The 11318-nt window shown below is 39.5% G+C and overlaps 1 protein-coding gene across 3 annotated transcripts in view; it reads left to right on the top strand.

Moving 5' to 3' along the window:
* Window positions 1-11318, top strand: part of ScsbetaG (Succinyl-coenzyme A synthetase beta subunit, GDP-forming) — a 42825-nt gene that overhangs the window by 23043 nt on the left and 8464 nt on the right. For all 3 annotated transcript variants that reach the window (XM_072306474.1, XM_072306475.1, XM_072306476.1), the window contains 2 exons: window positions 6958-7138; window positions 10824-11082. In XM_072306474.1, the coding sequence (XP_072162575.1) occupies window positions 6958-7138; window positions 10824-11082 (440 nt within the window). The remainder of the gene's footprint in view (window positions 1-6957; window positions 7139-10823; window positions 11083-11318) is intronic.

Genomic DNA, 11318 nt, shown 5'->3' on the forward strand with positions numbered 1-11318 from the left:
CTTGAGGCAACGGACGGTGACAATCTTAACAAACTGATGACGCTTCACAAATTTTAAATTTCCACATTCCCAGAGACACGCGCTGAAATCCTGTTTCTCACCCCTCTTTCCGACTGCTCTCCGAGTCCATGAGCAAGACAGGAAGAAAATAGGCAAGCTACCGACTACTGTTTGCCTACCTATGTGTTTTTTTTTCTTAAACTTGATTTTCAAAGGTGACTCATGTAAAGAGCAACTGACAAACAAGATTTCAGAACCTGCCATTGCATTTCACTAACCTAAGACACAAACCCAACCTTACCATTGATATTCTTTCGCTTACACTGTATATTATTCTCCCATTGAGATTCGATATGAACTCAATTCAAAGATGCTTTTGAATTTAATTATTCGGGTAGATTGGAATAAAGAGCTTTCAGTCTACCTGTAAAGCGCATTTATTAACATTCACTGCTGTCACAAGATATTTTTGCACAGGCAGAGCCACTTTCCACAGTTGATGCATCTCTAACGCCAAGGCTCAATTATGACAAGTGCTTCAACGACCAAAAATTGTTACACGCCTCAATAAAAACCGTATTCTTATCTCAAATTGCAAATCTTGGATAACAGAGCACTCACCAAAAAATCTCCTTCCTTCTACCTCAGTATGAGAAGCGTGACGATACTTTGGAGCAATAACTTTGAACTAGTTTCAATAAATGATGGCCTCAGAATTTGAGTCATCATTTACAAGAGATTGGATCAAAGAAATAAGTCAGCAGGTCACGGTTGTGGCTGGTCTCACACTTCCAGTAGGACAACCAGGAAATAGATACATGGATAACACACAAATTCAAGAGCTACACAGCTCTGATTGGATCAGATTCTAGATTTAATCGGTAGATTGAAATGAAAATATTCGGTGCACTACTTAAAGGGAAGCAGGGTGCCTTATCTTGAAATCTTAGGCAAATCGTGTGGATACAGTAAAAAAGTTCTCCGCAGATGATGAACTGGTAGGTAAGGCTATTACTCAATTGTAGCCTGTAAAGCTCTTTGTTTGCTTTGCTTCTGTAGTCATAAAATGTTGATTAGAGTTGCAAGAATTTTCTGAAAAAGCAGTAATAAGCCTGGATTCCATCTGACACTAAACACCTTCACTAGAAAATAACGTCCTACGTTTAGCTAAGTAAGGATAAATAAGCCACATATAACTGAAGGAATCACGTAAAAGTGCTTAAGCAACAATTATAGTAAAATTATGATTGTAAAAAATGTTGAATAATGGCAAAATTAAAGCTAAATCGTGGGATAAGCACTCACTCAATCGTTTATTTGAGGTTAAATCAGACGAAAAAGGTAAACAACTTTTCCACGTTCGAGGCTTCTGACCTTGAAAGTTTCTGTTAGGCCTTGTCTCCACGGCGCAACTGTTGAGGGAAGTTGGCGCAACTGTTACGAGTTTGTTGCACTAATCGAAGTTCCCTGTCTCGACGCACAGTCATGTGTTCCTGGAACTTTTAGGCGGGAATATTTGAACAACGTTAATTTTTTTAGGTTAAACGATGTCAATTGAGGTAACTGAACTGATAATTATGAACGGGAGGTGAATAATTTGCGTTATTTCGACCAGGTATAAAACAAAAAACAATAACATAACACAGATATGGAATAAAAGAAAATATATTCGATAAAATTTTATTTTTCTGCTGTAGTGATATGCTACATACGAAAATGTAAAGTTGATACTGAAATGTATATAAATATTTCTAAATATTAACCGCTCCGAAATAAAACACCCGTAATAAACTCCCGCTTCACGTGTAACCAGCGGTTATCAATTCAAAATACGAAGGTAAACAACTGTTGAGGTTCCAGGTTTCTGACCTTGAAAGTTTCTGTTATAAGTGAAACATTTTTGAGACACTTCCTTCCTTCAACAGTTGCGCCAACTTCCCTCAACAGTTGCGCCGTGGAGACAAGGCCTTATAAGTGAAACATTTGTGAGACAGTTCCGTTCCTTCAACAGTTGCGCCGTGGAGACAAGGCCTAGACCCATAGAGTACACAGAGTCGTAATGTAACTGGGAGAGCTGGCGCCACTTTTAAGCATTTTCCATGTCCCGAATTCCGAGACTCCTGTGTGACGCCGGGTCACTTTTTCGATACATAATCGATTGTTTGCGATACACGGGTACCCGGCCATCCGATGACAACAACAACAACAACAACAACAACAACAACAACAAAGGAGATAGGGATTACCATGTACTCCACACCGCCATTTTGGATCGAAAATGTATCGAAAAAGCGACCCGAACTCGGCGCACACCGGGCTCGGAATTCGTCGAGCAGAACATGGCGCCAGCTCTCCCAGTTACATTACGACTCTATGTACTCTATGCCTAGACCACATAACAATTGGCGTGTTTACGTTCATATTTTCCTCGCCCGCCTTGATTGACCTTGAACTCTCTTCGAATTACGCGCGGAACTGCGCACGCGTCGGCCATGGTGAATATTGCCGACGATCGAGCGACTCCTCTAACAAAATCTTCACCTGTGCCGTAGTATCGTTTTTGAAGCGGGAAGCTCAAAAAACCGCAAATTTCTCATGCAGATTGGGAAGTTATGAGTGCATTTCAGACTTTGCCGATGCGCTCATCGTAATTTTTGAGACATTATTTATAAACGACAACTCTTATTTTTGCTCTAGGAAAAGTTTGCAACAGGCCCATTGTGATTATGTCAAACATATCCTTTCAAATCAAGAAAAAAAGAAGAAAAAAACCTAAAAACGTGGCTCAAACTGTGTATCAAGTTGGTAAACTAGTGCTGGGCCCACACTATTGGGGGGGGGGGCAAAGCCAAAAAGTTCAAAAATTTCAAATCGGAACCAACAATTTTGAGCTGTAACGAGGATCAGTACAAAACTGATGGGGGAGTGTGTTCAGCTCAGGCAGTTTGCATTGGAATTTAAGTTGAGGTCACGCTGAGAGATCTATAATTTTGGGTCTTTTTATACCTCATCAGTAAAGATCACACTCGTCAGTGAGATCAAAAGCCAAAAAATTCAAAAGTTTTCAATGAGAATGAAAAATTTTGAGCTCTTATGAGTACCAGTATCAAACTTTCCGTCTTGCAGTACAAAACTTGTACTTTGAACTTATGCTTTGATGCCGTCTTGGATTTTGCAAAATTTTCCGTTGGGTTCACAAACGAGTGACTTTGAGCCACTAATGAGGTATGAAAATACCCAAAATTATAGATCTTTCGACGTGACCTCAAATTAATATTCCAATGCAAACTGCCTGAGCTGAACACTCTGCCCCCATCAGTTCTGTACTGATTCTCATTAGAGTTCAAAATGGTTGGTTCTGATTTTAAATTTTTGAACTTTTTGGCTTTCCCTCCCCCCTCCAAAGAGAGAGGGCCCAGCACTATTTTACCACCTTGTCACACAGTTCGAACCACGTTCTCAGGTTTTTTTCTTCTTTTTTTCTTGATTTTGAAGGAGATGTGTGACATAATCACAATTTAAGGGCGGAGCTAAGAAACTGCGGTTTCACAGGATTAAATCAAGTTTAGGATTTATTGACATAAGTTTTTTAGAAGTAAATTTTACGCTTTTTTCAATGAGCATAATAGTTTTTTTCTCAGATAATCGTGGCTGGAGATATGAAGCAAAGTATCTCCTAAAGTCAGCAAAAATGCGCCGTTTTTAAGCTAATTTTTGAAGAAAACGTTAATTTTACGACCAAAAAATTAAGCTTAAGAATCGAAAAAAATTCGTTTGGTTCGAAGGACAAACCAAAACCGGAAATTTGTTGTGCTGTGTAATTCTTTGAATTTTATTTCAATTCAACCAAAAGTAAAATAACAGTCTTATACATTTCTTCCAATGGGTGTCTTATCGCAAATCTTCACTTAAAATGACTAAAAAGCCATCAAAATCAAATTCCTGCGACTTTTACCAATCTAAATGAGGATCATGATGTTGTTGGGTGGGGTGTAGATCATCAGATTTTGCAATAACGTCAAGCACTGCACCCTGCTCTAGTTATCTTTAGCAAGTTCTTAGCTTTTTGAGGTTCAACTTAAGTCCGTGAAATGGTCTTGAAAGTAAAGAAGGTATCCCCAATACATTTACCCTTCAATCTTTGCCCGAGACTATGACACGCATTTATTGAAAAAAATGCAAATGGTTTAACGTGGAAGATCTACAACAAGTTTTGATAAACAGCTGTCTTGATAATAAAGTCCCAAAAATTTTTCTCATGCATGTTTTGCAACAAATCATGCATTGAAATTAATTGTGTCCTGGCGTGCCAAAACCGTTCAAGTCTATTTTTCAGCTTAGAGTTTTTCTTTTGTCCATGCCATCTTAAAGTAGTGTCAAAACTTGTTTTGTAATGAAAGTCCCCTTTAAATGAGTCTTTGCTTCACTTCGAAGAATGTATTTAACCTTGAAAAGTAGTCAACTTAGTCAACTATGAGCATATCATGTAACTAAAACCAAACTAGGGTTAAAATGTGCCCTAAAGTCTCCTTGATAACATATCAAGAGATCGTTTAAGTTAGACGATGTGCTCGGTGTCAAAAAAGCCTCAGAGCGATAGAAGTACAGGCATTTTTCGCTAAAATGCACCTGCACTCCTGCAGACGTATGTTCAGGCAACTGTTTAACTTGTATCCAGTGGCCTATGGACCAAATTATGATTATTTCTGTAAACTGCGTTGAGTCAACTTGGGAAACCCCCATAAATTTCCAGGTTCTGGGGGGGGGGGGGGGGCAAAAAAGGCCCTTATGGATATCTTTCCTTTGAAGCCTTCAATTTACCATATGCCTAAAATCGTACGAGTATTCAAAATAATGATATTCCAGGAACTTAGGCATTATCGAGGAAATTTCTTTATAATGATATAAAGTAATCTAATACCGGCAATTTGCCTATTTTAGCCCTGAAATACCTTCAAGCGACTTTATATTCCAGGAGCTGGACAGAATTTTTTTCTTTTTGGCTTTAATGACTTGGTAGAGACTCAATTTCAAGAATCTGAAGAGTTTTTGCTTTTAAATCGTAAAAGAATTTAATTACGGGAGAATGTTGGTCACAAAAATTTGGCGAAATCACGTCCTGTGACCACTTTAAATAATTAAGGGGGAATCTTAAAAGTTATGCTGTAAATTGTGATATTTTCTTCGTTTTGTACTTTCAAAAATGTGTTACTTTAGAAAATGTCAAAGCCATAGCAACATTTTGAAGGTAGAAAATAGGCACTTTGTGCTGAAAGAATGTTACGAAAAACGAGCGAAATCGCACGATGTGGCCACTTTGAAGGGACCAAAGGGCATTCTAAAAGTTATGAGGTAAATAGTGTTTTTTTTTTTTTTTCGGAAGGTACGTGAAAAAGTGTGTTACGTTAAATAACTTCAAAGCGGTAGAAACATTTAAAGGAGGGAAAAAAATTCGCTGTATGACGGAAAAACCGCAATTTTCCAAATTTTGAAGTTCCTGCTCATCGGCCTTATCGGCCGCTGCGGCACCACTTGGGATGATCAGATTGGGCTGAAATATTTTTCAGGTTTTTATTTCATTTCACACGAAAAGACATATTCATAGGGGATCAGACATTTGATTTTCGAAAAGTCCAAGAATAAGTACCACCATAAACAGCAAGCTTGGAAAAGGACTACGTGCAAAACGGGCCATTTGGGGCTCGGGGAGGATACCTTTGAGACTTGCCCTTTTCATTCACCTAACAAAGCCCCATCTTTCCTCAAAGTTTCAAGCCCCCCAAAAATTTTGGGGAGACGCGGCGGGGGGTCAAAGTTAAAAACCGGCAAAATTTTCGCGAATTTATTACTCGAAAACCAAGAAGTTTTGGAAAACGCGGTTTAAACGAGCGTATTCAGCGTGACGAGAGCTTTCAGAAAATGTATAACATCACAGGGTTTTGTCAACTTCAGCTCGAGTTATCGCCTCCGAAGCGCCGGAACACTCAAAAAAGACCCCTTATTTTTTCACGTTTGGGCCGATTTAAAAAAAAGCCATTTTTTTATTTTGATGAAAAACTGAAATGTTGTTCCTGACTCTCTGTAGCCCCTCTAGCTCTTTACCGCATGCTGGGGAAATGTTTAGGTCGCGAGTTATAAGAGCGGAATGGAGCGAAGGTCGGGAAAATCGGCTATTTTAAACTGCGCGCGGCGACGGATCAGGAGACATGTGGCAACAATGCGAGGTCGGCAGAGGAGTGTGATTCGCCGACCTGAAGTGGGAGGGGACGTTTTCCCTCCGATCAACGCCGCGCCCGCAGTTTAAAATAGCCGATTTTCCCGACCTTCGCTCCATTCCGCTCTTATAACTCGCGACCTAAACATTTCCCCAGCATGCGGTAAAGAGCTAGAGGGGCTACAGAGAGTCAGGAACAACATTTCAGTTTTTCATCAAAATAAAAAAATGGCTTTTTTTTAAATCGGCCCAAACGTGAAAAAATAAGGGGTCTTTTTTGAGTGTTCCGGCGCTTCGGAGGCGATAACTCGAGCTGAAGTTGACAAAACCCTGTGATGTTATACATTTTCTGAAAGCTCTCGTCACGCTGAATACGCTCGTTTAAACCGCGTTTTCCAAAACTTCTTGGTTTTCGAGTAATAAATTCGCGAAAATTTTGCCGGTTTTTAACTTTGACCCCCCGCCGCGTCTCCCCAAAATTTTTGGGGGGCTTGAAACTTTGAGGAAAGATGGGGCTTTGTTAGGTGAATGAATAGGGCAAGTCTCAAAGGTATCCTCCCCGAGCTTCAAATGGCCCGTTTTGCACGTAGTCCTTTCTTAGTGGTGAAATTTTTGTAGAGATTGCATCTCACTTTAAACAGTTATGAAGAGCTTTTCCTTGAAAAGTCAACTGTCTTATTTATGTGAAGCAGCCTCTATTTAGATGTAACTAACATTTAATGTTACTTATTCTTTTCTAACAGAAACCATAATGGACCTGTAATCATAGCATCTCCTGAAGGAGGAATGGATATTGAAACTGTTGCTGAAGAGACTCCGCACCTCCTCAAAACAGTACCTGTCGACATAAATGTTGGGCTCACCAACTCTATGGCTAATGAAATTGCGGAGTTCCTGCTCTTCAAAGGAGATATGAAGTCCAAGGTTTGTGCCTTTTCAATCAGCTAAAGAATCTCTAAATTTTTTATTTTTTTACTTTAAATCTATCTCCAGACAAGCACGCATGCTAATTATATTGCAGTGGTATCGGTTAAAGACCTGCGAGGTCCTTACCGATTCACTTGGAGGAAGCTGGTTTGGGGATATGGCAAGTCGTGAGATATCGCGGTTTTCCATGCCAGTGACAGGGTCAGGCGTGTTAGATGCGAGTTTTTGAGACGCGATTGTTTATGTCCACGCGCGGAGCTTCCGGCACCCGGCGATTCGGAAGTCGGAGTTGGGCACGAAAGCTTCGGGCGTTGGCATGAAAGCTCGCGGAAGCCGCTCGTACGAGGTTAGTCGGTGTGTGGTTCTAAAACCGGGAAAACCTGGTCCAGCCCTTGTTAGAGCAGCTGAGTCAGAGAATAAAGTGTAAGTTGTGAAATATAAAGTGTGGTTCCACTTTCCCCCATAGGGTTTCCACTGTAATATTTATTGAAGAACTAGGGGATGACCTCCTCTGACCGCTTTGCAGTCCAACCCTTCAAAGCCCTCTTCAGACGTTTTGTGTGTATGTTACCTTTACGATTTTATATTATAGAGAATGATGAGTGCAAATATGGTAGATTATTGGCTTAAAATTTCCAAAAGGAGAGTAATAATAATAATCTCAAAAATAATAAAATTATGAGTAATGCTGTAATAATAAGTAAATGATTTTGTAATTCTTTATTTTACCCCAATGAGTCTTGGGAATGTTGGGAAAACAAACTGAGCGCACCAAGATGGTAACTTAGGATTGAAAGAAAAAAGGCCAGGCAGGAAATCGGGAGAGGCACCCAGTCTATCAAAGGGAATGCTTCTAAGAAGCTAAGAGCAAAGAACCCATGCATTGATGAATGAAGAAAACGGGAAACCTTACAAGCAATTTTGATACACTGAGGCAGAAGTTAAAAGTCCAAGCTGCCCGACTCAGAGGGTTCAAAAAATCATACCAGCGCCATTTAGATAACATTCTGTTTCAGTGGAGTGAGAGAGCCTTTTATCGGAGGACAGGAAAAGTAGATGTGAGAAATGCCCTCGAGAAATTACTATCAAAAGATGATGTAACGCAATTCTAGCAATCCATCTGGTCAGAAGCCATGGAGCATAACAGTACAGCTCATCATATTCAATAATAAAACTAATTACACAGCCGGTAACAAGGCTAATTTACAAATAAATATCATCAGAACGTCTCGGCTGAAAACTCAGCCTTCCTTGGTAAGATAAAACAGTAAAAAAATGTAAAAATCCTAAAACGTAGTACTTGGCTGTACCTTTCAAAGCGAGAACAATGTTGTTATCTATCAATGTTGTGATAAGAACATTGTTTTCGCTTTGTAAGGCACGGCCAAGTACTTACTACGTTTTTACATTTTTACATTTTTTTACTGTTTTATCTAACCGAGGAAGGCTGAGTTTTCAGCCGAAACGTTTTGGTGATATTTACTTGAAACCTTGTTACCTGCTGTGTAATTTGTTTTATTATTGCATATCTTGTCACGGGCTGCGGAGCATCAATCATAGCTCCTTGGATTGAGGAGGAAACAGTGTGTTATGCCCACATTACAGATAAAGATGAGGTGAAAATCATGAAGGAAGATGTACAGCGAGCAACATTCCATACTCATAACTGAAAGGCACCCGGACCAGACGAAGGTTACAATTTCTGGCTGAAGAAGCTAAAAAGTGCACAAGAACAGCTTGCCAAGAGTATCCAGGATAAATCTGATAAAATGCCTTTATAACTAACAGAGGAAGTGATGTTTGCAAAACACAAAGGAGGCGATTCCCAGGACCCATCTGAGAGCAGACCGTTCACATGTCTCTCCACCCTCTAAACAGTTATCACATCCATTGTAACCCAATAAATTGAGGGGTATGTAGCCAAATGGAAAATTTTGTGTGAAGAGCAGAAAGGATGTTGAAAAGGAACCTTCGGATGCAAAGAGCTGTTAATAATTGATCCTCTTGCGCTCAAGCAGGCTGAGAGGGAACATTGAAACTTACATGTGGGTTACTTCGAATACCAAAAAGCTTTTGATTCAATGCTGCATAGCCGGCTAATCCACGTTTTGAATATCTACTGGGTCCATCCTGTCATTGTTCAGTTCCTGAGGAGCATTATGGCATCTTGGCGCACAAAAATCATCATTCAAGGATCAGCGAGTAAATTGGAGACTGAAGTCATCCACATCCTGCGTGGTATTTTTCAAGGTGACAGTCTCAGTACATTGTGGTTTTGTTTGGGCCTCAATTCCCTCTCAAATTGCATTAAAGAAAGGTAGATTACTCTTCTAAAGAGAAGTAGATCTCTTCACTTTGGAACAGACAAGTACTCCATCTTATCAACCACCTTGCCTACTTCAGTGATGTTAAGATCTATGCATCCGAGAGAAACCAGTTGGATCAACTCTTCAAGTTGATTGAAGTGGTCAGTGATGATATTGGCATGACGCTAGGAATGCCTAAATGCGCAACGCTTCATATGGAAAACGACGTTACAGTGCGGGAGACTAATATTGTCACCAACGACGGTGATGTCATCAACAGCTTGACGATAGAAGGTGTTCAAAGTAGCGCTGTTTTTTCCTTCCGGTCATATTGGTGCCCATTTAATCGCATCTTAAGAAGTTGACATGTCATGCCAATGTAAATGACATCACACTCGGGAGCACTTGATTTTGTAAACTACCCCTGACTCATTGAGAGGAGGACTAGAAGGAAAAAACTGCGCTACATGCCCACCAAGAAGCGACGGGCCATGTTTTCGATTTCAAAAATGTGGCAATTTTGGATAGAGAAAAAAATGATTTCAAGAGATCAGTGCTGGAGATGATACACATTTTAAAGAATAAAGAGCACCTTTGTAATTTTAGGGCTGATATCGATAAGCTAAGTGTAGTGTATCATCCATTTTTCCAGCGTGACCTGTCTACTTTCGGGCCACCGTGTAATCAGCCATAGCGAGAAAAATCTTTCGGTGACCCGGTAATCAGGCGATCGGACAGTCTGTGTACGATATAATCAGTCCGGCCGGAGCCATGTAACAGATCCATGACGATCATTTTGGCTTCATTTTCCTTTTTTTTAAATATTCGGCTGATGATTGGAGCTGTTCAGCCCCGAAACGTTCCGTAATATATTTTAAACTTGTTTTTAGCCTTGAGCCTGTACCAATTTTGTGTTTCTTATATATAATGTTCGGGCTACGAAAATTTATCTCATCATATATATATATATACATTTAGGAATCATGCCGTGTAAGGTATCGATCATTCTGTATTTCTAGTCGTAAAACCTGATTTCGCGGTTTAGAATAATCCTCAACATCAGGGTAAGGCCTGAAGCCAATAAGGCGGCTGAAATCATTGTTCGGGGTCAATGTGAATCGTTGCATCATGCAACATTAGGTACACAATGAGGTGTCATTTGTCAGGTTCTTAGGGTTGCAAAATTCGCGATGGTTAATTTTTCGTTCTTATTACTGAGAGACTACTATTCTTAGACCTTTAGAAACAATATAAAACTGATATTCGACTTTATTATCTTTCTCTTCTAATAATTTTTTGAAATTTTAGTGTCAGTAGTATTAATTCTGGATTTTTCATGTTTCCTTGATCCTAAAATGTATGATTTTCCATCACAGGTTGTGAATCAGATTAAGAATCTTTATGATATGTTTGTAAAACTTGATGCTGTTCAAATAGAAATCAATCCTCTGGTTGAAACCGACAAGAATAATGTGATTGCTGTAGATGCCAAAATACAACTTGATGATAATGCTGAGTTTCGCCAACGAGAAGTATTTAAATTAGATGATATCTCTGAATCAAACCCTTTAGAAGTACGAGCTGCCCAACACAATCTGAATTACGTCAGTATGGATGGAAGCATAGGTTGTCTTGGTTAGTATTATTCTTTTATCTGAATAGTTTTTGTCTCTCTGATCTGACTTGTACACATAGTGCGTCCCACATGTAAGTATACTAATGGTATAACTGAATCAGTACTTTTAAAAAAGGTGGAGGTTCAATTTTTCAATTTTTCTCTTTTTTTAATTTATTTTTGACGCCCTGTTTACGTGACATTCGCATTCCAGTAACAGTGATACTGAACGGGATTTAAATTGAAGTTGGTAGTA

Source organism: Bemisia tabaci, chromosome 1, assembly GCF_918797505.1.
Source record: "Bemisia tabaci chromosome 1, PGI_BMITA_v3".
NCBI lineage: Eukaryota > Metazoa > Arthropoda > Insecta > Hemiptera > Aleyrodidae > Bemisia > Bemisia tabaci.